Source organism: Accipiter gentilis, chromosome 16, assembly GCF_929443795.1.
Source record: "Accipiter gentilis chromosome 16, bAccGen1.1, whole genome shotgun sequence".
Taxonomy (NCBI): domain Eukaryota; kingdom Metazoa; phylum Chordata; class Aves; order Accipitriformes; family Accipitridae; genus Astur; species Astur gentilis.
In genome coordinates, this window is record NC_064895.1 from 1,697,868 (window position 1) to 1,725,839 (window position 27,972).

The 27,972-nt window shown below is 40.8% G+C and overlaps 1 protein-coding gene across 3 annotated transcripts; it reads right to left on the bottom strand.

The window, feature by feature from the left end:
• Positions 1-221: 221 nt before the first annotated feature.
• Positions 222-27,835, bottom strand: LIMA1 (LIM domain and actin binding 1). Of its 3 annotated transcripts, XM_049818911.1 has the most exons (11): positions 27,734-27,835; positions 23,945-24,080; positions 21,227-21,272; positions 18,732-19,190; positions 13,268-13,376; positions 11,688-11,848; positions 9,201-9,308; positions 6,832-6,889; positions 5,985-6,100; positions 2,874-3,007; positions 222-2,455 (listed from the first exon to the last, which is right to left on the bottom strand). In XM_049818911.1, the coding sequence occupies exons 2-11, from the start codon at positions 24,061-24,063 to the stop codon at positions 1,453-1,455; spliced, it is 2,313 nt and encodes a 770-aa protein (XP_049674868.1). In that variant the 5' UTR covers positions 24,064-24,080; positions 27,734-27,835; the 3' UTR covers positions 222-1,452. The 3 variants fall into 3 exon arrangements, with proteins under 3 accessions (XP_049674868.1, XP_049674870.1, XP_049674871.1); XM_049818913.1 differs by lacking the exon at positions 9,201-9,308; XM_049818914.1 differs by lacking the exons at positions 23,945-24,080; positions 27,734-27,835 and adding an exon at positions 21,573-21,634.
• Positions 27,836-27,972: the final 137 nt, after the last annotated feature.

Here is a 27,972-nt window from a genome sequence, read left to right on the forward strand (position 1 = left end):
TAATACCCCTTCCACAACGCTCTTGCATACGAGAGCACAATCTGCCCACTTGACTGTCAACCAGAAAAAAAGTGGATACACAGTGTCACCTAGTGGCACCAGAAAAATCACTGGCTGGTCTCCAGCTTCCAGTAAGAACACCGGTATTTCACCCATCTTCTCCCATGGTGTTTTTAAAATACCACCTCTTTGTGAAATAAGTATAAATCCAGTCTTCAGACTTAAATTTTAATGTAAATGACCGAACTTTATTGAAGGTTTTGTAGTTAGCAGGACTGTTAAGAAAGCAGAATATTTTACACCTCAAGTATAGTTAAGAGCTAATTCTCATGAGAATACAGTACAAATAAAAGCTAATATAAAAAAGGGCATCCTCCTTCCCCCGTTCAAGATTTCATTGTTTGTAAAATAAATGAAGTCAAGTTTAAAAATGTACGAAGCTTCAATGCTAGCAATCAGAAATTTTCACTGTTCAGATGGTTTTACTCCAGAGATTTTTGCCATGCAGCATAATTTTCACAGCCATAACGAGAAGATTTATGGCAGCTTGATACAAGTAGGTTTTCAAAGTTGTCAAAAGGCCTTAAAATATCATCTGCAGTTTAAAATGAATGATAATGAACTCCAAGTTAAAAAAAAAAGCAACCAACCAAAAAAAACCAAACCAAAAACCCCACTTCAAATGCATATGGAATGCAAAAGTAATGCCCTGCAGGCTACTGCAAAAGTGTTCACTTGTCCTCAAAGAGATCTGTCAGCACAGCTTCTGGAGAAGCACTAAAATACATATGTTCCAGCAATGGGCACACCATTCCAGTTGCGCAGAGAAAAATGAAGAGAGTAGGGAGTCTTCAACTGATGATAGGCAGTTTTGAGAAAGAAAATCACATTGCACTCAATTTAAGATGCTTTAGTTGTTGGATACTAAGCACATAAATGTTTTTACTATTAAAAAAAATCCCAGTTGTGCCCTTTACATGTATTAAAGTGCATTAAGTTACCATTTTTAAAGAAGGCCAGAAAGTCCCTTTGAAATTGGTCCCTAAGCACTGCAGTAGCATTTGTAGTGGTAAAAGTAGTGTATTACAAAAAGCCTGTTTCACGCCACCATTGTGAGTACAGTGAAATTCCATAAATTGTTAGTGAAATACCTATTGAAGCTCAAAAAGGATAAGACAGTAGGAGTACAGAACAGCTCTGTTCTTGTGCTGTGGACAGAGATTACCTGTTGAAGCTAACCCACAGCCAGATACTTGTTTCCATGCACCTAAATACACTCTTTGCAGGCTTCCAGAGTATTTTTCTAGTTGAGATAATTTGTACATAGGATTCCCTTAATGCCGATGTGCAGTATAGCATCGCTTTCATGGAGGACAGCTGTTTGTTAAAGCTAAAAACACCGATTTAAAAAGGCCCAGCACCTTGCAGCAAGTTTTCTAGTAAAAGGCCAATTTATTCTTCATCATCTTCTTCATAGTAACGATTCCTTTTGATCTGTTCTTCCACAGATAGATCCTCCATATCTTCACCCTCCCAGAAACCAACATCTTGGGATTTGCGATTCTGGTTAGGAGATGATTCCTTAGCAGTCACAACATTGGCTAAGCTGGAATGTTTAGGAGAATTTGGTTCAAGAAATTCTTCATTTGGGATTTCCTGCTCTTCTATAGTGTGTTCTTCCTCATCTGTCTCTGCATTCACCTGGCCATTTTCTACAAAGTTATGCTCCACTGTTTTGCTACCAGACAATTCCCGTTCTTCCGCTACATTTTTCTCTTCAGCACTCTTGATGTTCCTATTCTCAACCTTCTTTTCCTTTTGCTTTTTGTCTACCACAACCTCTCTCTCCAGTTCCTCACTTCTTTTCAACACCTCTCTCTCTGCCTTAGAAGGAGAAGAAGAATTCTCTGTTTTATGACCTTTAACAGATATTGTTCTAAACGAGGCTGCGACTGTAAAGGGACGACTTCTTTCTTTCAGTGAGGAAGATCTTCTTAACTTTTTGAGATCCAGATCTACATCCTCCAGCACATCTGGCTTGGAAATTTCTTCTTCCGGGGGCCACTTGGGTTTGAATACTTTGATGCCCTCATCTAAGGCACTTCCTTGAATACTTTGGTCAGATGGAGGCGGCCAGGCAATCCTGAGCTTTTTTGTTTCTGCTGGTCTCTCTTCTCTTTCAGGTAAAGCAGAAGCTTTTGCTTCCATACTTGCTGCCAGAACTCCTACTTTTGCAATTGGGGCATCCTCTACTCCTGGGCTTTGTGGACTTTCTGTTGCATTTACACCATGGACAGTTTTCTCCAGGGATTCTTCACATTCAGATTTGCCTGCCCATAATTCCTTATGCTGTTTGTGTCCAAAGCCTTCATCATAATTGCCTTTAGATTTGAAGAGCTGATTGAAGTGAGGCTTGCAGTAAATATTCCCACGCAGAGATGCATATGTCCCAAGACTGTTCAGGAAGATATGAAGTCAAATGTTAGCATTCTGTGTCTCAGCCACTGAGACGGATGTACATTTTAGTTATGTTACTGAAGAGATTCAATTTCAGCCTTCCAACATGTTTGGAAAAGACAAGCTTACAGCTTTCTGGAGTTTGTACGTCCCTCTTTGCAAACATCAGGAGCTCTTTACAAAGTTGGACATATATTTTTCCCCACACAGAATTACATTAAGAGTTTAAAACCAGACTGCATTAAGTGCAAAAGCCACTGGCAGAACTAGGACTGTATTACCACTCCTACACTCCTTTCCAATTCACTGGATTATGGTTGTCTTCAGCTCAGCTAAGCTTGAACAGCACCTTACTCAGCTGCTGAAGAGGAAAGCTACACTTCCTAGGCAGCAGCCAAATGGAGCGGTGTGTTTACCTGAGTTTACTGTTGCAATAGGAACAGCGGAAACAGCTGATGTGAAACACCTGCTGGTTGGCAAAGAGCCTTTCCATTGGGTACACAGTCTTCTGACACCCAACACAGGTTTCCTTCATTGGCAACTGAAATTTCTACGGGAAGAAGAGAAAGCTTGTTAACTGGAAAATTAATCAACTGCTAGGGGACTTGGCTTGGGTTCATGCATGGCTTCCAGATTTCTCAGAAAATTGCAGCAATTCACTTTCTGCAACTCAATGCTCATTATGGTACAGCGGGTTCTGGTGGGCAATGAGTGAGGAAGAGGCTATGGCCGGCCCACAGGATTGCTGTGGCTTGACGGTGAGCCAAGATTTTGCCCTAGTGAATTCCACAGCTGAAGCATCACAAGTTGAGCAATGGTTGAGAAAGAACAATCAAAAGAGTGGAACTCAGTTATAACTTTTAACTGAGCCAGTTCCCCAAAAGCTGTTTAATCTATTTCTGCAACCTCAATTTTTCTTGATAGGAAAATGATGAAGAAACATTCAGGTAGATTAAAGTCAGTATGAGACTTAACAAAATAAAAAAAAATAGTGCAGAAAAAGAACTGAAATAATCACAAAATAAAAGGTACGGGGTGGGAGGGGAAAGGAGTGGAACAGGCTGCTCAACAGTTTGAAACGATCCACTTTTGCTAAATGCTCTCCTCAAAGAGGAGGAAATAGTCTCAGCACAGATGCAGGCAGCAGGAAACACTTCTGACTTCATTTGTAAGCAATTCCAGTTCTATCCCAAAGAAACTATACTCAGGTTTCAGGACACGCAGCCCTCAAACTTGCTCAAGACTTAAAGTGAGCAGGACTTTGAGGTTAAACAGCTAAAATTGCTTATGTGCTCTCTAAGATAATTTCGTGAGAGTTTAGTGCAAGGGTAAACTTAAACGCTAAGGAGTCAAGTGTCACTGTTGTGCTGTACAGCAACGGTTTCAGATTTTGTTTTCTGACAGCATCAAGGAAGCAAGTACATTGTCCATGAAAAAAGGTCACTTGATGCCATTCTTCTTGGAATTTATTAAGGTTGGCCAATAGGGAGGACACTTTAAAGGAAAAATTAAATAACTTACAGTTGAGAAATTGGCAGTCTCAGGCTGCATGTTGATTACAACTACTTTAGCAGCAGGGTAAAAGAATGCCCAGGCTCCTTACCATGGGTCTGCATAGACACATTGATATTGTAGCTTCTCTTTGACAAAGAATTACCTGCTACAAACTTACTAAAAAGCTTTAAGGAAAAATATGATGGCTAAAGAAAAAACAGGAAGGCCACAGGAAGACATAATTACAGCAATTTATTTATAACAGACTAGAAACAATGGTTAGGCAATGAAAGTTACAGTTATGTGAGGGACAGATTGCTGAAGACAGAGCCAGCTGAAGTCAGTTTGTCACAACCATAAAGTTTGCTGCCAATTTAATTCCAGTTTAATAGGTATTTATTTTTTTAAGGCATTGCTTGAAGTTATAGTAGATTAAAGTTCCAGTTATGATGGCAGCTTGACCAACACAAGTTCAGAGTTCCTTTTGAAAAAAAAGTATAATTTCTAGGTGCTGCTGAAACTGTGTATGAATTCTGAATTTTGAGTCACTAATCAAAATCTCAAAAAAATGAGAGTTTACTGATGCAGACAAAAATGTAATTATCCATGCTTGCCACAGGGAGCAAGGCAGCAACAATTTACTTGCCCATCAGAAAGTAATTCTCCCTGAAAGCTTAGTTTTGCAAGATGACATGACGGTGCTGGCATATGCTTCTACAATGCACATCCCCACCTAAGAAGAGGAACTTACTTGTATAACAATGAGCCCTATGTCTGATGGAGAGGCGTTTTGGGGTGTGAAGAGAAAGAAATTCCTTTCCAGGCATACTACAAATAGGAGCTACAGGAGGAAGGTGAGGCCCGATAAATATAAAAAAAACTTGAGAGAAAGCTGAGAGTTGAGCTCACATTAGGAGGGAAGCAGAAGGCAGGAGTAGAGGTTAGGAACCAAGAACAGGAGACAGAAGCTGGAAGAGACAAATAGGAACCTTAAATGAATAAACGGCATCTGGGTTTCTATTTTGGCAGTGCAGAATCTAAAGCAGTAACAAGGCAGAGGACTAAAATGGTTCTAATAATACAAAGAGATAGCAGAGGACCAAGACACACAGGTTGTGTGTATCTTGTATGCTGTGACAGACTGAGATTACAACAATGTTATAGGCAGCTCTAATTTCACATACTGGCATTTATACTCCAGAACACTAGGAAGCCACATCTTACTGGTCTTCATGAGGTCAGTGCCATTCCTCTGAAAGATGGGGAAAACAACAAAAGCACAGTTGTTTCCTCAGGAGTGAGCCAGGAAGTCTGTGGCAGCCCAGGGAATAGGCATCCTAACTCCAGACAGCACACGTGACAAGAAAGTACCGTGTGATCAAAATGTTCAGCACTGCCGTTTGTGTGTCTAATAAGATTAGCAAATACATTCCTACCCAAGAAGTTCTCCATCTGCTTTATGCTTTATAGCTCCTGCTAAAGAAAATGTAACATTAAAGACTTGTTACTCAGAATGCCAAACTCAATCTTTGTGGAGTCAGTCACCACAGTGCCCTTACTATAAAGTTGCTACCAACTGCAGCTACCTTGGGAACAGCTGAGAGAGAAGGGTGGAAAGCCAAGTCCCAGCCTACTAAAGGTTCTCAAGATCAGTATCAGGACCTCAGTGCCAATCTCTAGGAGCACTGACTTTACGAGAGGCATAGACAAGCCCTGATAGGATCCCCTGCTCAAACCCTTTTTCCCCACACTGAAGAGAAACAGACTGCCTCCGTTGCAGGGGCACGCTGTTTTAACAGCAGCAGGGCAACTCCCAGCAAGCAACTCGAACTTAGTCTTTGAAGAAAAACTGACGGTTTTGAGATGCTTTTCCATTCTGGCACAAAACACAGTCTGATGAAGACAGATCAGATACTGATACAGTTACTGCCATATCCTTTGTGACCACATCAGTTGCATTAAGGCTTTTCAGTATTAGATAGAGAAATTGGTTTTAACCGTTGCCAATGTTTGAGACTAAATAGCTGCTTTACCTTCACTGCTTTTGGCAGAGATGCATCTGTCTGGCCAGTCGGTTTAGAACCAAAGTTTTGCTGCTTTGTGCTGACCGGTTTCTGAACTTCTGTCTCACTCTCTGAGTTTTGTCCAACTAAGGGAGCAGAGGAGGAAGAAAAGGCAATTACAATGACTTTAAAACCATGGAAAGCTTATGCTCATAAGACCCAACAGCAATCCTACCAGCTAAGGGCCAACATATTTTTTCTTGAACATCTGCTATTAAACCTTTAGATCTAGATATTTAAACATGATCATTCTACTCTTCTGATTTACCAGGAAAGTTAAGTTGATATGTAAAGGAAACTATACAGGGATCCAACATCTAACTTGCAGGAACTGTTCTTCATTTCTGCAAAGTGCTCACATGTGGGCTTGAATTTAGGTGTAAAGCTAAGGCAACATGAGAATGTAGTTATGTACTTTACTGAATAGGAACTCGTCTATCTCTGGACAACACCAAAGACACTGGGTAATTTTCCTGCATTAATAAGTACTTCAGCCTACTGACTGATATAGTAGTTGCCACAGCTATTACTTTAAGTGCAAATGGTGAGGAAGCTACACTTAACTGTCTTCAATCAGAGCAAATGAGTTAGATGTCTTAGAATTACAATTGCAAATGAACTTGTAAACCTCAAAGAAATTCTTATAAATTTTGAGTTAGGCATAGGTCAGATTTTTAGTACAAGACAGGTTTTTATTGGGTCAAGTTCATCATTTGACAGGACTGATCTTAAGCATGCTACACACAACTGGGCAGAGGTAGTGCTCTTCCTCAGCCATGTGCTTTACTCTTGTTGAGGCAGGAGAACAAGTGCTTACCAGTGCCATCCTCTAGAAGACCAGAGTGGAAAGACAAACTGTTCTCACCCACAGAAACCTGCAAGAGAATATTAGACAATGAGCCCCTTCGACCTTCTGAAGTCTGAATAATCATGGCCTGAGTAACACAACAGCCAGTTTGACACTGTAAGCACTTAAATAGGAAGAGACTGGCCACACTGAGGTGCATGTGAAGCTACTTTTTGTTTTGTAAGGCACAAGGCAGGGTCCAGCTGACTGCCAAGGATGTTAGTCCTTGCTACAAGGTAGATATCCTCATCATTCTACAGGTCTTGCAATATTCAGATCATCTGTCATAGTATTCACACACACAAACATCATGTTTTTGTTTTCCCAAACACCTGCAGCTTGTACACCTTTATCTGTTAGTCTTCAGAAATCCTTGTGGATTTTGTTGATGTACCTCTGAAGTTTTCTTACTTAGAAATCCCTTGACAGCAAGCACTACACATTTACTGGAAATCTCATGGCTCCCTCCAACATTTGACAAATCTATGACATTTAAACATTCAGCAGAGACAGTGCTTTAGGGAAAAAAAAAAAAAAAGAAAAAGAGAAAAAGAAGAGCGGAATTTTAAAAAAAGCTTTTGTAGAACTAGAAGTTGGCTGTTCCCAGGTTGGGAAAAACATGCCTGCACCTATCCTGTTCATCCTCCTTCAGAAACAGACTCATATAAAAAACTTCTTAGAAGACTTGGATATAAACCAGTTTCAGACACTAAACAAGTTACAGATGAAGCTCTTGATGTATATTTCTTCATTAAACTTGGCACTATTACTATTAAATCAAATACTTTTAAGTAGCTACACTGAGAAACTAAAGTACTGTAACAAGATTAAATGCAAATCATCACTAATTCACTTTAATGATTGAAAGGTCCATTGCAAGCAAGTTTGCAAATTAATGAGGTAATGAGGAAGCAAGTTACAAAAATTAACATACTCTGGTCTATTGAAAAAAATAACTGTAACACTAGTATACTGGGAAGTGCATCAGCATGTTCTGTGGCTGTGAAAGTTTCACACATGTCTGGCTACTAAATCTTTCATGGATTCAGTGTGAAAAATGACAGAGAAGGTTAGCAAGTTTCTTTTGTTTCCTTTTTGCCAGAGGACTCCCATTTCTGACATTCACTACTAGTAGTTTTAATTAGGCTTATTTCCAAAGTTCATCATGTCATTTCAAAAGGACAATCCTGGCTCCCAAACAATGTTTTATTCAGGTTCTTTATTGCACCTGGACACCTCAAGAAGTAACTTCACAACTACAGCTGAATACAAGAAATTTTATTCAAATCTTCCATTCAACAACAGGGATGTATTCTGATTTAACAGGTGTTCTTTTAATTAACTCACCTTTTAGCAAAAAGCAGCCTCGATCAGTTGAACATGAAGCTGCTCAGCTGTCAGTGAGGAACAGCTGAAAGCAACAATTTGGCCCCTTGCCCAAGGAAGGCTGGAAAGCTCTAAAAGCCCTCCTGGCATTAGGCTGCCACGTGTTCAGAATGGCTGGAATACACAGTACCCCAATTATTATTCAGTTACTTTTATCCCGTCTGCTGTCGCCAGTTTAGTATACAAATGCTTGAGTGTGCTTTATTATCTCTAATTCACAGAGTAATTTAGTCTCTATTTACAGCTGAAGCTCAAAACCAGGAACAAACCCAAACTGGCATTCTCGGTTACCTTAATCAAAATTTAGCCACTAAATGCAGAAGAAACAGTGACAAACTCCTTTTACTTGTGTCACACAAAGCTCCTCATGTTTTGGTTTTTTTTTTTCTGGTGTGGTTTCTTTTTTATTTTATTAAAAAAACAAACAAAAACTCACAAACAAAACAAATACCTATCTGTGAATCATCTTTTTACAGTTAGGTAACATGACACAAAAAAGTTTAGGTTCATCATAGTCATCAGAAATTAATGGCAGAATGAAAAAAAAAAAAAACCACCCAGAACAAAACTCCCACAAAACCGTCAAGAGTTTTCAGCCCTAGTCAGCTACTGAAGTCATCAGAAGTAAGTATGATACTGAAGGATTCTGCCACACTACAGGCATGTCATTACTGAGAAGACAGGGGAAGTCTCCAAGAAAACTTGAAATTTGTCTCTAGATATTCTCTACAACTGCTTAAAAGTCTTCCACAGAGACTTGCTAGCTTACAATTCAGATACAGTCTAAAAAAATAATTAAAAAAATTCAGGAATTCTGCAGCATGTAAATAATCTGTATCAGCTGCTCATATTCAATTTCTAGATGGCATGTGGAACAAGTATATCAGCTGTGCTTCTACAACTAGTTCCACTTAAAGTGAAGTCCTTGATCTTCACCAGCATGAACATCTTACCTTCTCCCCATCCTGATAGGAAATGGAGTCCTCAAGACTTGGTGGCATATTCTCCTTCTGCTCAGATTTGTAATTCTTGAGTTCACTTTCACTGGCTTGAATCTCATTCTATAGAATAAAGCACTTGAAAGTTGACAGGTTCTTTTCCCCTCGGAAAGCACTTGCTTTCTATTTTTCTTAAAATCTTTTAAAAACTATTTTCCTAGTATATACAGTGATAATTAAAGGAAGGGGCATGAATATCTATACAAAGTTGGTAAATGATAACATTCTAATGAAGAAAAAAGATGGGGCTGTAGAATTTTACTATACTCTATGGAGGTAATGCCAACATTTTTCTAAACAACCCCTTTTCTCTACTTCCAGGTTCCTGTTTAAAATCAACTCTCATTTCCCCTGCTCAATCCACATCTTCCTTTTCCAGAAACGTTAACTTTTCCATCAGAAATTGCAAGTATTTTAAGACAAGCACTATCTAAAGCACTGTGTAACTGAAAAACACAGTTCAACATAAAGGCAAATCCTACCCTTGCTTCAATACTAGTCAAAAACCTAATTCTGATATTTATCAAGATTTTTGTTCTTGATTTCAGACTTAAAAACCGATAAAATCCAGTGAGACCTCGTGTTTCTTTCATTGCCACAGGACACAAGATAATTGGAGAAAGACTCGCGCCTTTCACAAGGCATCTTCTCTGTAATGTGAAACAGCCAAATGCCAGCACCAGCATCTTACCGGATTTTGTAAACAAGTCTGCACAAAACCAACCACATCTAATAGGTACGTAATTGAATGTTAGAATTTTATTGTACAGATCTCTAAATATGCTGTCCATCACCTCTCCCTCCCCTTCCTGTATGGCTTGCAATGCATAGAAATGATTGCTTCTCACCCTTACTCTAACCAACTGTAAAAGTGTCTATCAGTTTTAATCCCAGCCTAATTACACCACAATGCCCTCAAAATAGTTGTTCCCAAGAGAGATTCTAGCTTTCCTTTGTAGCACAGACGTGACACATTTTAAGAGGCAGGAAGTACAAATACCACACTACCATATCAAAAGAGCCCTAGTTGCTTTGTCAGCAGGGAAGGAGAATATCCAAGAGTTATGGCTGCTACTGGAATACAGAAGTAATGCAAACATTGGCCCCAGAAACCATTGTTTGCTTCATCTTATGTGCTGCCCTTGTCGATGTGCCAGGCCAAAATCAAAAGAGATTCTGCTAAATGGGACATCCTGAGAGCATCAGGCTGGACTAACATTCAAACTGATAGCTTTGGGGATTTACGAACAAGAGTCACAAGAGACATCTATGGTGAATCTCTTGCCATTAGGACATAATTTAGTGCATCAGCTACTGCTCTGAGCCACAAACTGGAAAAGGCAATCTAGCAGACTGAATCCAGGCAAGAAACAGGATGCAGAAATCAGCAATTAGCAGTTAATCAGATTTGTTGCACTGGCTGCAATTACTTTCCATTCATGCAGTGAAGTTTACTCGACTTTCCTCCCAAGGGTTGGAGAATTAGACCCCCACATCATATGAAATTCAGAAATCATTTCAGGAGGCTAGAGACTTTTGTCTCTCTACAAAGATACCCAGGAAGCATGCACTCTTCCACAAAGCTTAGAACCATCATTCTTGGCTTTTATTTCCAGTGCAAGTTGCCTAACTTAAAAAGGCCTAGCCTCTTAAATTTTATTACTCTGGTTAATAAAAGTCATACTTAAGCAATAAAAGTTCCCATCATTGAGCAAAAATATCAGACAGTTTCACCAAATGTACTTAAGCACTTTTTAACAAAAGCTTAGATTCTTGCAGTCTCTTCAGCTGCAATACTTTACCATGATTCATTAATTGCTCATTTCCTCATCAAATATCTACAAAATTGGCACAGGTTCATTCACTGCAAGAGTCTAACTGGATTCACATAATGGGAGAGAAGTCTTGAAGGGAAGTCAAAAGCAGAAGGGAGGAAAACTGATTGGATATCTCAAAGCTGCAGGCCAAGAGATCCAGGTTCTATGCACTGTATGACATTGAAAGTCACTCCATCTTACTGTGCCTCAGTTTCCTCTATCTTATAGCTAGTGTACAGTACAGAACCGAGTTTCCTTTTTAAAAAAACACAAACAAAAACCCACCAACACCCCCCAAAAAAACCCCCAACAACAAGTATGCAGAGAGCAACAGACATGCAGAAAGAAAAAGAATGTCAGCTATGTTTCAGAAGGACCTCAGTTAGGGTGCCAGCAATTAATTCCTTGGAAAACTTTCAAGATTATTCGAGGAAGATGCAAATGTTTATTTCTTCCTGCAGTATGTAGAGGCAACTCTTCATTAAGAAATTACTCCTATGGGCACAAAGTTATTTTCAAAAGAAGATGGCATTATCTTCAAAAAGCCTGGTTTCTCTAAGATCTTCTTTCCAATCTCAGGTTGGGACAAAAATTCACTTCCACACACACCAAAGAACAGACTTACCATGGTAATGAGGCCTGTGGAACTGCCCTGCTTGGACACAGCTGCCTGATACTTCGCCAGCCTATCCTTTATTGACGTTTCTGTTAAGCGAGGCATTTCCAGGCTTTTCTTGGTCTCTGCCTTATCTGGGCTGAATGCTGGACTAGTATCTACAAGATGCCCTGCAAAAAAAAAGTACATGAATAAAGGGTAACTTTCAGGAACACCAGTAGACCTATCTACAGAAAGATTTACAAATCCCATCCCTTCACCACTCCCAAGACCACAGAAATTCCAAATCTGAAGAGCACAGAAATGCTTCAGTCAAAGGTTTATGCTCCAAGTCTCGTAATTGATCCAGATAGTTTCAGAAGTACGTATTCACCAGATGCAGCATCCAGCCAGTGGTCTCGGAAGTAATGAGAGCAAACAGTTTTAACATTGAAGATTGTTTTGCTGTTACTGTCAAAGGAAAGCAGCTGCTACAGTGGCTAAATGGAAATATATATCATTCCTGTAGTGGAATAGTTGTCAAAGTCTTTTGGGGAAAATATGGGAAGCAAGGAAAGAAGTCTCACCTGCCACTTCCACCTTCTCCATGAAAGTAATTTATTGCATGACATGTTACACATGAGATCTCAAGAACAAACGTGTTATGAAATAATTCAGTTTAGTCTTGCAGGATCATTTGAAACATCTGGTTTTACCTCAAGAGGAAAGAAACATTTGGGAGCTTAAGTCTTTACATAGGTGCAGATCTCCTGACTCTCAGAACTATGCCTCATTACTTGCCATCCATCTTTCATTTTTGCTTTCAGATGTTAGCCAAACAGGCTTAAAAAGCCAGCTCATGTGACTGCTCTGCTATCTAACTTTCTTGTAGGTCTTCAGTAATAGCATAATTGTTCAATAAAGAATGACAAAAAAACCTGACCTTTCACTAGCTAGTTGCCTTGAATGACTAAAAAGTTGTATGAATCATTAAGGCCCCTCTTGGGGACAATAAACAGATATAAGTAGCTCTTGCCATTCTCTCCAGTATTGTTCAAATAAGGACATAATGTGCACCCTAAGTAGTGAGATATTAGCCATAGGCTGAAAACACAGAAGATTGTAAATGCTTTACTAGAAAAGAGTCTCCAAACATGAAAAATACATAATTTTGCTCAAGTCATAAGGCTAGCTGTAGTTACCCATGTCTGGACAAGGTAGGAGGGATGAGAATTAAAGCAAGAAGGAAGAAGGCATATTGTCTTGTCTGTCTGTCCGCTACTTTCTAAATTAGTTTGACTACTGAAAGTAGTTCTAGCATTGTCCTAGGATTAAGACACAGGGAAAAAAATGGGTTCCATTCCTTAACTTGCTAGTTATCTCCTGTGCCTTGGCTTCCCATGCTTAAGAGTATAATGGTTTAAAATTCATAGCAAGACTTAATTCATTAAATGCGATGTTCGCATGGACTTTACAGATGGAAGATGGCTGCACTTCGTTCCATTTCTGAAAGGCAAAAGTTATTTCCATTGTATTGTATAAAGTAGTTGTATTTTATAAACTAAAAAACCCCAAAACAAAACAAAACACAAACCATGAGGTTTACTGACCTGATGTACTATGGCTCTTCTCTCCTTGGCCAACATCAAAGTCCTCCGAAGAGAGGCTGTTTTCAGAAATCCTTCTACCGACTGCTGTCTTCCTCTGGTCTCTAGGGACCTGTTAGAGACAAGACCCACCTATCAGCTGCCTAGACAAACAAAGATTGTTGCGTATAATCCTTTAAGATGCACAGGTGTCACTAGCAAATCTGCTTTACTGGAATAAACAAGTCTAGCAGGTGACATCTTATTTAACCAATATAAAGTTTGATCACAGAATACCTGACCCTCTGTCACCTGGAAAACACTTTCATGAAGAGGTCAGTAGATGCCCTTTGACTATTTATCTTTGTTGAAAAGTCAGAGAACCAGAAAGATCAGATTTTTAAGCATTTACCACCAAATACAAAACTTTGGTCTAGATTTTTGCATTTCAAGCAATTTCTTTTGAAGCTAATGTTTAAGGTCATTTTATGAAGATTGAAAATCAGAAAAAGAATGAAAGGAGAAAGCTATCAAAAATTTGCATTTATTTTCAGCAACAGAAAGAAGAAGGAATACTATTGTAGTAGAAGTTATCTAAAGTTACTTGTTTTGATTTGGATAGCTCATGCATTTGGTACTAAATAATTCCCTAATTAGGTCTGATAAGGCTGAAGCTTAAGCAGGAGAGTGCTAGAGATAAATATTCTCAGATATCCAGGATAATCATTATCTGCAAGGCTGCAGTGCTGGACAGTGTTTTGTAGCACTACCACACAGATGCTCTGACTGGCTCAATCAGATTTGATACTCATTTGTTAAGAACAACTCCCCAAAATCTAATGCTCAGTAAAAGAAATTGTGAAAAGAAATTTCAGCAGCTTTGATAAATGCTCATGGAAGTGCAGTTTAATTTGACTTCATCAAGATAGGATGTTTTCACAGCTGAAAGTCAACCTATGAAATACTAGAAGGCGATAGACCTTTGTTCCCTCCCTAGGAAGAGTTAAATCACAGAGCCAGTTGGAAATTAAGATTGAGGCTAATGTAGGGAAAAAGGCAGGTTTGGCAACATTTCGACCACACATTCCCCCCCCACCCCCCGCCAACTTCCAACAAGTTTCTTATTTGCTGGTCACCAAACTGAAGGAAATTCCAAAGTTTTATTTTAACAGAACTGCACTGTAAGATAATCACTGTGAAAAATCAGGCTGCTTTGGCATACAAAACAGCAACTTTACCAGGAAAGGAAAATGCAGCTGGAAAACCTCTTTTTCCATTAGCATGGGAAATATCTTCTATTTCTGTGGTTTAAGACTTTGGTAACTTTTCTTACTGGAAAAAAGCTTAGCTATGACAAGTCTTTTCCTTCCATTGAGTGTGTTGATAGGTTCAGTTTGGGAGTGTCTGCACACTTGTAAGGACTTGCAGATTCCTCATTCTGTGCAAACTATCCTTAGATGATTCTTATTCAGCCTGTGTCCACTTTAATGTCACCTGGAGCCCACAAGTCTGAAGGTCTTACAATTCAGAAATTTGTCTCTCAAAGGGTCTAACTTTTGACTAGTATGCAAAGAAGTTCATTACAGAGAGAATACACTTGAAGCCAAGATCCTCTGAGGACACAGAAGAGAAAATATGTTTATTAGCCCACTTGAAACCCCTGAGTATTTTATCACTGTCCTGGCTTTGGGTTGTTTTGGGGGGTTTAGGTTTTTTGGGTTTTTTTTGGGGGGGAGGTGGGGAAGTTAAATAATATGGCACCACATACATTTTCTTGCACACAGCAGGAGTGACAAAGCTACAAATGAAAAAACAAGTTTGCAGTATAGACACATGGGAAGTTTGCCTGGCAGCAGAGTGCATAAGGAAGTTTTCACTAGTAGGGAACAAAGGTCTTAATTCAAGTAATTTAGATCCAGCATCTGGGATTCCAACCTCCCTGAAAGAAGCCATCAGCACTTTTGAGGAGAAAAAGACAGTTAGAAATCAAGATTGCCTCTTCTCATTCTCCTTTGTTTTAGAATCTCAATTCCATTTATTTTAACTGTAGTCTTTCTCCAGTAACATCATGCTGAACTGCCCTCATGCTGAGAAGACAAAGAATTATACATTATCAGTTAATTTGATTATTAAACAAATTAAACCTCGAGCTGGCCAAGGGGCAGTGTGTTGTCAAACAATTATGACAAGCGTTCAGTCAGCGCTCACCAACAGGAATTCTGGATCAGGGTCCAGCACCTCCTCTAGATGCATGCACAAAATCAAAGTTTTCTTCCAGACAACCAAAAATCTCCGTATTTTTACCAGCAGCAAAGGATTCAATATTCATCAGAAACAGACTTTTCTGCTTGACTCTGCAGGACCTTCATGAAGGCTGGCAAGTTCTGACTTAAGAGCAAAGAGCGAATTTCCCCCATTGTACCACCTTGCTGTGGAATCCACTGCAGCAAGAAAAGTTCAATTATCAGAGGCAGCCACCTCGTGACCAACTAAACAGACCGAGTTAAGTACTCTGTCAACTGAATCAGCTCCACAGTCCTGCCAGCTCCTCTCCTCCTGTCCTCTTTGCCACCTCAGATATCTACAGGTATTACAATTTCAGCTGGAATTTCAAAATTTCAGTTCTTCACAACTTTTCTGTAGATAAATTGTATAACAGAATTAGCCTAGGTCTTGACCGTAAAAATCCAAAACACCAAAATACAAAACCTTTAGCTAGAGTTCAGAGATATTTCTGCACACATCTTAGTACTAAAACCTACAAATATAAAATCAATGTTGTGTAGATTTTAAATCAACAGTTTTATATTGTGGGGGAAAAAAAGCAGATTAATAGGGGAAAAAAAGTTTAATGAAGGGAAGATGAGTGACTTTGCCCATTACAATCAATAGACTGAACAACCACAAGTAATTAGGGTGATTACAGCTCATGGAAGGTTAACAGCTTTTGCAAGAATGAATCCCTGACTCCCAACCTTATGCATATACCACTCAGTTACCTTTACGGTCCTGGCTGAGCCACAATTCCCATGCCACAGTTTCTGCTACTTGCAAAATGAGATAAAATATTCCTCATGTCTGGAAAGCCTCATGTCTGGTTCTAAGACAAAAAAGGTGAGTGCAGAGGTACCACATACAGAGTTAACAGCATTTTGCCTGCGGCACAAAGAGTCGTCAGGCAAAAGACCAAATAAAAGTTACACCTATTTCATTATATACTAACGGTGACCCTGCATATGAGGTTAGCTACACAAGACAGTAAGTTTTTGCCTTAAAGAAAAAACACAAGCCAATTTGGAGACAACTTAAGTACCGCACATCTGCTTACTCTTTCTTTTCCCCTGATCTTCCTTGTGTATGTATGCTTTCGCTATCACTTACAGGAAGAATTCTTTGGAATTGATAAGAGATCCAATGCTCAGTCTTTGCTTAATGCTGAATCAGTCTAGACCGACATGGCTACGTCTAAAGTACTTAGAGCATTTTTTTCTACAAAGTTGCAATAAAAAAGATCTATCTTGTATCTAAATTGCAGAAGGCAGAATGGGTAAATGAATAAACTAGGAGGTTTTGCTTATAACCCTGGAAATGAGAATAGGTTTGTTTAGAGTGGGTGATTGAGTCAGGAAATCCAGGCTTTAATCTGGATTCTTGCCACTCACTTGCCCAGCAACCAGGCAAGTCATTTTATCTTTACTGTCATGAAGTTACAGCCATGTTGCTGAATTTACAGTTGGACTCGATGATCTTAAGGGTCTTTTCCAATCTGAATGATTCTATGAAGCCTTGCTTGCACTTAACCCAGGGGTTTATCAATGGTCAGAGTTTAGGAAAAGCATAAATGGAAGGGGCAATCACAGAGCTTGCAGTTAGCCAAACTTATACCACTGCTGTAGTTAACTTCCTACCTTAAGTGAAAAAGATCTGTGTCCCCATAGCGCCTAACTATCTTCATTGTACATGACTGCATGACATCATCCTTCAGTCCTCAGATAAATTCCCAGAATCAGAAATCTTACAACAGTGCTTTCTAACGACAAAGAAACCCTCTCCCCCCCATACACTTAAACTTCAGAGCATTTTGTGCCTTTTCCCTTCTAAAATATAAAGTAACCAGATGAACTTGGAATAGGAACATAATCTGAACTTAACCTGAATAGTTTCATACCTACTGTTTGGTATTTACTGTGTTCAGTTGGTTTTCAACAATATTTGAATTACTAAGCTTGGCAGAAATACCAGTTCCAGATTCAGTCAGCTCCGAAACAATTTATTCCCCAGGCTAAGATAAAGTTACTTGAAGCCCATCTGCAAAACGGTACTTTCCTGTGGAATCCTGACTGATTAATCCTACAGCAAGAGTTCAGAGAAGTGCTATCAGGAGATCACCCTCCACAGCCCACTCTTTCAATAGACATGATAGTACGGGCAGCTCTTACATAATGACAAAGACTACAAAAATCTAAGTTGTGAAATTACTATATACAGACCTCAAACTGATTTTAACACAGAGGAGCTCCTCTAAAGCCCTTAATTGTTATATATTTAAACAACTTTTCTACAAAATTTGTTTGTTTTACTCAATACTGCAAGAAAACCACCGGCAGTAAAACAAAGCCAGAAGTATAGGAAACTATGAGAAAACTGGAAAATCCACCAGCATCAAGGCCTCAGGACTATGTTGCAAGTCACTAGCATATGCAACTCATTTTCTAGTTAAGCAATTCTCCCCCGGGACACACAGTCTGCAGTCCACATGCAGGATCAGATTTCATGAGCAGTTGTAGGAAAAATGCAAGCCCTGTGCATTTGCAAGTCAAAACTAGTGAAGGCAGGAGCTTGTCTGGCTATCTCTGCTTATTCCCCCCTCCCGTGAGGATTCTTTTTCGATAAGAAACATTTGTTAAGATACAAAGATGAGAGAACACCAAGGAAAAGATTAGAGTATTTCACAGTACATCTCTCTCTCTCTGCATACGTGTGACTCACATACTGATACGTATATAAAAAAACCCCTCTTAACTCTGGCAGTGCTTCCATCTCAATTGCAATTGCCTGAGATTGTTCAGCTCACTTCAGTTACTTTTTCTTTTATATATAAACATACACACATATATATTTTTACACAATTCATGTTTGCATAACTCAATCTAATGACAAAATATAAACAATCCCAACTCGCTTTTAAAAAAAAAGTCTTAATAAATTCCGTATTTATTTTTCTCTCTTAAGTTGTACCCCTTTCACAAGCAAATTCATTTTACATTCCCGAGCAATCACAAATAGCCACAACTCCAAGCACTCTGCACATACTTGTATAGCTCAAATAAGTTATTAACACCAGCTACGTTATGTTTCAACTACAACAATGAATACAATTATTTGCAGAGTCAATAGTTCAGAGCCACTCCCTCCTGGGACTTTTCCTGATGCCCAAGAGGCAGCGGAGTTTTAGTTTCTCTTAAGATTTGAAGGGACAGATCCTTACCTTGGTCTGAGTCGCTTCACCCTTTTCAAACATCATCTTGAGTTTGTTCAGCGGAACGCTGTATTTCTCGATCTTCCCCGAAGAGTCCGTGTTTTCGCCGGCTTCAGGCTTTTCCGCTTCTCTGGACTCTCTCAGACAGTTTTCCATTTTACCACTCTCTGGTGAGTGGCTTTTGAACTTTCTGCTGTCACCACCAGGACACTGCAGCTGGCCAGGGGTGCCCGGAGGGGCCTGGGCGTCAGACGTAGCACCAGTCCCCGGGGTTTGCTCCGCGTCTGGGGAAGAAGCAGGGCTGCTCCCGACTCCAAGCCCGGGGCTTGCGACCTTGTGCTTAACCTCAGTACAGCTGCTTCGTAGCGTTTCCTTCCGAGACTCCGTTCCCAGCACTGGATTCTCCCACTTCTTCTTTAATACACTCAGATTCCCCCTTTTAAAATGGGGGGGAAGATTTTCTGTGATCTACAAAGAACGAGAAGTTAATTCCAGTTATATGCCTGATGAAGCATTAAAGCACTTCCTTTCTATGCGAAAGGAAGTTAAAGGCTCAGTACTGCTCTCAGCTCCCTGCTTTTTCAGACAGCTGTGAATAGTTACAACTGTGCCACATGGAGAAAGCATCCAGGATAGGAAAGGGAGGAGGGGGGAGAAGAGAAAAGTCAGGAGCTAAAGCAGGAAGTGAGCAAACAGGATGGCCTTATAAGGAAAAAGGGAGTCAAGCTCTAATGAGTTAAATGACACACAAAAGGCTTGCATCCACACATGAAGGAAAGGGGACCAAAATCCACACAACAAGGGTCTCTAGTCCTAGAACAAGCAAACAACAGCAAAAGCAGCCATATGAGGGATGGGTGATGTGCCAAATGTTGCAATGTCTTCCAGCTGGTTCAGGAGACAACAATTAGTAAGTAGGCCTTCCAAAAAACTACAGATAAGCTTGCAGAAACCACTACTTTTTTTGGAGTTATGTATTTCTACGATCAGTTAACAGTAGCCTTTTAGTTACAAGAGATCTGTCTTCAGTATTTTATACCATGCAGCATAAGGCTCAAGCTAAGCACTGACAACAAATGTCTTTTTGCTCCCATTTATAAATACCAGATCATTTGCTGGAATATTTCTTCTCTTTCACTCAACACTTTGAAAGCTTTTGGCAGGATGCATGCACACAAGTCACAGGCACTGCCTTACCACTGTGAGTTAGATAGTAATACATGGAGCAGTAGTACCCCTCACATTCAAGTGCTTCTCAGACTAGTTTTGCTTACAAGTAGTTACCTCTCCCCAGAGTAACAGACCAGCCCATGTTTAATTCATTCAAATCTAATACCTGCCACCACTGCATTTTTGCTCTCTCTCTCCCTTATGGAGACCACTACGTTTCAAACTCATTGCAAGTGGAACAGGTCTGCAAGGCTTACAGGAATTAAACAGGATTAGCAGCTATATTAGGATTTAAGTCTCTTGCCGTATTACTCTTCTGGTCACATTTTGAACACTGAACCCACCTAGACTTCAAAAAATATGAGCTTGCTTGCTGACTCTGTTTAAAAGAAAGTATTAAAGTTATAAGGCAAATACTGTAATGTAACAGAAGTACTCAAAACTGCGCAGCAGGTTTCCACAGGAACACCTCTGGATGTGATGCCTGTGGAGTCCCGGCATACTTCATAACACAAGTCATTCTTGCTTGGGACTTGCCTGTTCCCTGATACAAGCAATAAGAAAATTTAAGACCGGAAAGTAACTTTTAGAATGTTTATTTTATCACACCTATATCCCAAACAGAAAAAGAATGACTCCCCAAGCATTAAAGAGGTCAAGGCAGTAAGACTTATCTATATATCCTGAAAACATTGCCCGTCTTTTTAAATAAAAATTAAACTGAGGATCTGCTTATACAAAGACCTACAACCTTAGTGCCTGGTATTTCAACCAAGGTCCCCTGACCCCAGACCAGTAAGTGCAATGTAGTTTACAGGAGGGAATGTGAGGCTGTAACAGAGCCAAAAAGGATGGCTCTCCCTCCTCCAGGGGCATTTTGAACCCTGTAAGCCACTTCAGAGAAGATCCCCCTTAATGGATTCTACAGCTATCAAAGACATACACATTACATTTCAGAGACACTGGCAGCTTCTTTTAAGAAGACTTAAATTTAGTCAAGAATGGAAGACGTACCTCACAACTGCCTACAGCTAAGAACAAAGAGGTGGATATTCATGTGTTGTGGTTAACTTGTTTTGCCTTTCGCTTAGGAGCGAATTGGTGATTCAATATATAGCTTTGGGCAAGGAATTTCATTTTCTTTCCTTTCATTCTCACTGGGAAAGGGTAGGAGGAATGAGTCAAAAGCAAACACTATGCCTAAACCAAGTTCTCTGTAGGACACATGGCAGCAACTTTGATACTCCAAAAATCAACTGTCACAGAAACATTACATGTAGGTGATCTGTTCTGACTGTGGGCTGTTGCTTATTGCCTAGGAAACAAATACTTACACTTCTTTTTTTATCAGCAGTGGCTTCTTCAGCTGCTTTCTGATACCTTTGAGATAGAGGAAAGAGAAAAAAAAAAACCACAAACAGTTTTTAACCAGAATACTGAATGCTCTTGAAGACAACTGAGATTTTTTTTTTCCCCACCAAGCATTCTGTGCACTTCCCAAAGATTCTGTGCACTTCCCAGACCTATGAAATAAAAACACAGTCTGGAAAAATAGTAGCAAATAGTATGAGAACAATGCAAAGCGATGGACACATTTTAAGTAATTCAGTTTATAATAACAACATACTTTAATATTTTTCATTACCTAAGCACTCTGATTCTCAAATATAGACAGTTTACCTTGGAATAGCTGTATTGTTTCCGCCACCCAGCTGTCTGCTGTGCCCCCTTGCAGGAATAACTCAGCTATTTATACAGCAGCTGCTGAACCGTAACAAATTACAGCTTGGCATACGCAGAAAATCTACATAAGTGCCAGTTTATTTTACTATGCTGGGTGGTAAACTGCACCAATTCAGCAGTTGCTTCATGAGCAGCTGAACCACCCCAGCAGTGGAAACAGTAATCACAGCCCTCTGAAGATAAGCCACCCTGGATCATGAATCAAAGTCCTTTAAGAAGCTATAGAAAACTCCCAGCAATCTGCACACCACTCCACTGGGCATAAGCACATCCATAGCTAGGAGTACACAGACCACGCTGATTAGTATACAGTGCAAGGTGATTGCACTTTTCTCTTGAAATGCACAAATTAGTCAGCTGTGACAAATTTTGCAATTTGTAAGTAGAACTCTGCTTTTCAAAGAGAAGAAATGTCACCCAACGCCTGCTTGGGCAAATGTTTCTTTCTTATTCGTGGAATTCTACTTTTGATACAACTGTGAATATGTTATAGGCAGTAAATGAGAAACTAGTATTATAACAGTCATCAGCTTCAGACTTTAAAATAATTGCTCATATCAAACCAATAACTAATGTATATCACCAGCTCAGTTCCTTCTAAGAAAAATTCTTACATGCAGATACCTGCTTTATTACTCATTTTTTCTTTATAACAATTGATTTTTTTCCCTGCTGTGAATAGTGTGCTACTATGTAGATTTCTCCTCATTACTCTAGAGAGTAGATGAATGTCTAGAGACTAGACAAATGGCACCCTTACTTATTTCTACTCTACAGACTGAAAGCTGCTAAAGGAGTGTAGCTGGCCCTCTTTAATGCAAACATATTAACCTATGTCTCTGTACTATAAAGGTTCCAAAATTTGGACAAGACATGCTGAGGAAGTAAGTTTATGGAGGAAGAGAGATCAATATTGGAAGAAGCAACAGAGACAGGGGGATGAAAGTAAAGTACCACACTGGAAAACAAACAAGGATTGAAGAGTCCCAGAGACCACTCACTCTGTAAGTTAGCCCGCCACAGTGCACTGTTGAAGTCTCTGCTGTTGCAATTTGCATGTCTCTGACCTGACAAAACTGATAATCTAAATACTATATGGAATGGAAAAAATGTTTTCATATACAAATATTTAGGTAACAGCAATTTAGAAAAATTATGCTCCTCACTGTGAGTGTCAGTGTTGGCAAAGCCAGTAAGTAGGACTCTGTTTTTCCAAGGAACTGACACTGCTTATGCAGAGGGACCGTACTTGATTAAGGAACAGCAGTTTGGATTACTTCCAGTAAGCCCTTTTCAAAGGATTATCAACATTTAGCAAGATGACCAGGTTCTGTAATCAAGTTTCAATGAGTGAATAAATTACCTTAACAAGAGTGGTCAAAGCAAGCAGCTTCTCCCTAGGACAGAGTACTTAAACAGTAACTTAAAGAGCTATGTTTGTGTAAAGTCCAGAATGCAATTATCCTTTCCCTATAGACTCCATAAAGTCTCTCCCACACTCAAGATTTAAATACTCCAAAACCTTGCTACACTATTAATGCAATAACCTAGGAGACTTGGTTGCCCAAATCCCATTGAAAATCCAAGCTGTAGTCTCCATAATTCCTTAAGGAAATAAAAGCTTTTCCACAAAACATGTAGAGGCTACCATCACTTAGCTTTCTCAGCGTATAAAATATTACTTTATGATTTGACTGTTACCCATCATCCATCTCTCAGAGAAAAGTGAAGGGTAATATCCCTTTTCTACACAAATTTTGTAAGATGGGACATCTGTGAAGAACATAGCTACTGTGAAATTCTCTGATGGAACTCTGACTAGAGGGTTACATCTATCACCACCCGTTGATAGCACTACCATTTCTAACTGGTCTCCAATTAACTGATAATGCATTACTGCTACTTTTTCTATAGTACCAGGCAGGAAATGCCATGTGAGCAGAGAAACCTATGTAGTTCATGCTTAGGCAGCTAAAGACCGTTTCTGATGAAGTAAAACCCTAATGGCAATAACTGCCTACATTCCAATACTCTGCCCTCAAAAACAAATTGCAATTTGTAGTTTGACAGAAAACATTTACTTTATTCTCTGACAGCAGAAAAAAGATATTATAATTCTGATTGCTGAAACAATATGTCAGCAACTCGAAAAAACTTTTCCCCAGCACGTATTAAACCAGAAACTTAAATGCCTACAGATCTATATCATTTTTAAGAAGCAAGCAACGGTCAGTGAAGCAGTCATTGTTCAAGGTACCAGCTGTCAACCTACACACGCAGCCTGCATTCAGCAGCCTCACAGTACTTACTTGGAGAACCTCTCCACAAGAGCGGATGACTTATTCTTGTTGACTAGAGAAAGCTCTTTTGCAGTGATTTTCAAAGACTGTGAATTCCATTGTCTTCTATTAAACGGGGAAGGCTCCATCTTATCACCACAAATACCTGCTCAGGAAGAAAGTACAGTGTCAGCAATATGAATTATGTGAGCAGAAAAGTAATTTCACAAAGTGATTTGATACTAAGTCACCATTCAGGTGTTCCCAGGGTACTAGTGCCATTAAGTCCTGATCATTCAGGACCTTGTCCATCAACTGACTCAAAAAAAAAAAAAAAAAAAGGCATCAGATTAAAATTATAATTTCCTCCGCAGATGCCATTGAGATGGTGCCCTTGATAAAAACACTAGCCGCAATGAAAGGGGTGAGAGATAAGCCATAAGCCAGGAGTAAGAAGCAAGCTGTGATTGAAGAGGATGCTAATGTGAAACTCTCTATTTCCTATACACACACACGGGCTCCAGGAAGCCCTAAGATGCCCTCTCTTGTTCTGGTTTCTAAACCAAATGTGCTGGCATTTATGTAAGAAGCTTGAGTTATGAAACCTAAGAGGATGTAATTCCTATGCAAACATTTTTCATTCACTCTTGTGGTGTTCATTCTTAACGCAGCAGCCGTTTCCCCTGTGAACTGAAACAAGCCTCCTGTTCATGGAGACAGCTGTAAACCTCGTGTTGCAATAGCTATCAGTTACTTAAAGGAATAGTTTTAACTGCCCTGTCCTGCTGTAAACGGGAAGAGATTTTGTACAGCTTTTCACCACAGAAGCCGACAAGACTATCAGATTTTTTTTTACATACTTAGTGTTCTTTTGTGGAGGAGGAAAGGAGGGGAGATTAATTTAAAGAGTTCTCTGATAAGACAAAAATAAAGCTTGTAGGGCAACGCCTTTCCTTTTTTCCTCTTTTCTTTTATCCCTGGTCTCATGTCACACAATGCCTGTAGCAAGTGCACTAACCGATCCTACAATGCTAACATCAGGCAGGCTGATCTCTTTCTCGTATTTTCCATCAATTTCTTTAACTGATTTGCACCATTAGGTCACAGGACTCTAGAAGTCTGAGTACAGGTCTGCTTGACCCCTAGTCACACTGTAAATGGAAGCACTTTAAGACAACTTGATATAAGCAGTCAATCAAACATAGGAAAGGCCACGTTTCTGAAATCCTCATAGGATATAATGCAACCGCTCAAAAATGACAAAGACTCGGGATTCTGTAACGCCTCAGTCCAGAAGAATTCAGCTGCAGCAAGCGGAGTCTCAGAGACTGCGTGAGTTGTCAGTCTCAGCAATTTCCAGTGCTGAAAGGGGAGCTCTGGGTCTGTGAAGTGCCCAGCTGGTGCTGGAACGAGAGGAACCTCTCTAGTGCTGCACCCTGCTGCTGCATAGAGATAAAACAGGCAGCAGATGAACACGTTGCTGTCTTGGTGGATATAGTCAGGAAGAACGCGACTTTCTCTAACATTCCTTAATTCACCTGATGTAATGGAGAGAATGACACACCATGCCGGGACACGTTTTTTCAAGATAGTGATTTAGATGGTGATTTTAGACGTACAGGTTGAACTATCATGGCAAACAAGAAAAGTTATGCTATTTTTGTTGTGATGTTGAAACACACCGAAACTACTTATCAATGTTACATTTCCAGTTGCAGCTTACTGCAGATTCAGACTCGCATCTCCCACTTAAGGCAGTCTCTGACATGCATCCATCGCCCCTTCCAACTGGCGAGAGAAACTCGGACAACAGAGTTACTTTCTGAAATTCATGCGTTCTTGAAAACGTTTTGCATCACCTGTTACCCTCTTCTGTTAACCTGTGAACTTTTGTCCAGACTGGACTAAGAGAAGGATGCTCTCCATTTGGCTGGCTTAAAATAGTTACCAACCTTTGCCAACTGCGCCAGTTATCATCCACAAAGAAAAAGGATCTAATTAGAATACAAGAGGAGCACTCAATTTTCTCCCTTTTTAAAAAGCCTACCGCACACGCAAATAAATAAGCACCTTTGTGATTACAGTTTGTAGTCCCTAGTGTTGATGCCCAGTAGCAAACATTCAGCATATAGATTTAATAAAGCCACAGAATACATATGCAGAGATTATAGATGGAATTTACTCCTGAAAAATGTAAGTCCATGTTAAAGAAGAATTCTGAATCAGCCATGTAATGCTGCAGCTTAAACTTTGGTTTATGATTAATCTTGAGCCAAAAGGAGATCACCTGAAACCCCACTTTGCAGTTTAAATTGCCTTTCACAACACAGAGTCAGTTTTGCCCAGGGAACAGTAGCGGGGCATTCATTAGAAGCTTCCCTTGGCACAGATAACAGGTTGCTCATTGACACGCACCTTACACAGAAGGACAGGTTCAGTAAAACACTGAGAAAACAAAATCCAGTTTAATTGTTCAGAAAATAAACCCAGTTTTGATGGCCAAGCATTCCATTGCAGCTTGTAGTGATCACTGTTTGTGGATGCATTTTCTCCCCTGTTGAGTTTTTGTTCAGTTTTCCTACCATTTTCTCCATTAAAGCCACAGGTACATTAAGACAATCAGGCCTGTTTTGGCAAAAATCTCTTTATAAAGGCTGTACCTACTGCTAGGACATTCAAATGGAAAGTTAAGAAACCTATTTGGAATCTCAGTGGCTAGAAAAGACATGAAACAGAACTCTAAGATGCCCTGAAACTTGTGCTCTCACATTTTTGATGCCATTCCACATTCTTAGCACTTTCCCATACGTTTATGGTTTCATCGTGTCCAAGCATCTCTGTGTACTTTTTGCCGCTCCTTCTGCATAATTTATTCTAAGTCATTTCAGGAAATAGTCCTTTATCGTACGTATTAAAATTTAAACGAGATCATGAGCATTCTGCATGCTGCAATAGAGACAGGTTATGGCTGAAGACGGCACGGAGTCCAGAGGAGATGGAGGAGGGGACAGGGAATCTGGAGTCGTGCAAGATGTTAAAGAAGGGAAGGAATGTGATTTAGCCACAGTAATGCACCAAATCTACCTCCAATAACTTCAACCAAGAGTTTAACAGCAGAATAAAAATCCATATATTTGAAGAGATCCTGAAAGGAAAAAACTTTTTTATTAACGCTTGCCCCAAAGCGGAACCGGTTGATTTATTACAGGTGGTTCAAGCGTCTGCAGAACGGGACACCTCCTGAAACAACTCATTAGCTAAGAGCAGCTCGGCCACGAAACCGCAAGAAGGCGAGAGCAGCGGTGGGCTCGCAGCCCCCACCTCCGGACGGCTCTAACTGCCCACACGCCCCTCCGAAGCTGCGTCTCCCTGGAGCACCTTTTCCCGACGCCAACCTCCACCGAGCACCGGCGGTCCCGCTCCACGCACCGCTGTCACTGCCCTCCCGCAGAACTCCCGCGGATCCCGTGCGACAGCCGACAGAGACCCGGTCACCCCCGCGGGCTCTACCGGAGGCGACCGGGCACCGACCTCGGGAGGGGAAGACCGAAGGAACGCGCTCGAATCCGCCTCCGATCCTGCCCTCTGAGGCGGGTAACGGGCTCCAGGTACCGGCGCAGCCCCGGATACCCCACCACCGGACTACCGCGGCCCAGCGCCCGGCGGGAGCCCCCGGAGAGGGTCCCGCTCCGGGCAGCCCCGCAGCGGCCCCGGTCCGCCCCCCCCTCCCCGGCCCCGCTGACAGGGCCGCTGGCGGGAGCGCGCCCTCCGCCGGCCCGGCGGTCCTGCCCCCCCCCCCCCCCCCGTTCCCTCACGCACCTGCGGCAGTCGGGAGGCGGGACCCGCACGCGCACCTGTCGCGGCTGAGGCAGCGACTGCACCTCCGCGCCGGCAGCGGCGGCGGGGACCCCCGCCGGCCCCGCCCACGGCCCCGCCCCGCCGCCTAGAGACACGCCCCCTCATCGGAGGGTCTTCCCCGGCGCATGCGCATCGTCCCGTTTCTCCCCCCCCCCCCCCCCCCCCGCGCCAGGCTATCACAGGGTCTTCCCTGCGCGCCT

Excerpts from the sequence above, each read along its gene's own strand:
- LIMA1 (XM_049818911.1), bottom strand. The coding sequence starts at position 24,063 with ATGGAGCCTTCCCCGTTTAATAGAAGACAATGGAATTCACAGTCTTTG. Across the intron at positions 21,273-23,944 it reads CTTGTGGAGAGGTTCTCCAA|GTATCAGAAAGCAGCTGAAG; the intron begins GTAAGTACTGTG and ends TCTATCTCAAAG. Across the intron at positions 6,890-9,200 it reads CCTATCAGGATGGGGAGAAG|GTTTCTGTGGGTGAGAACAG; the intron begins GTAAGATGTTCA and ends ATTCTCTTGCAG.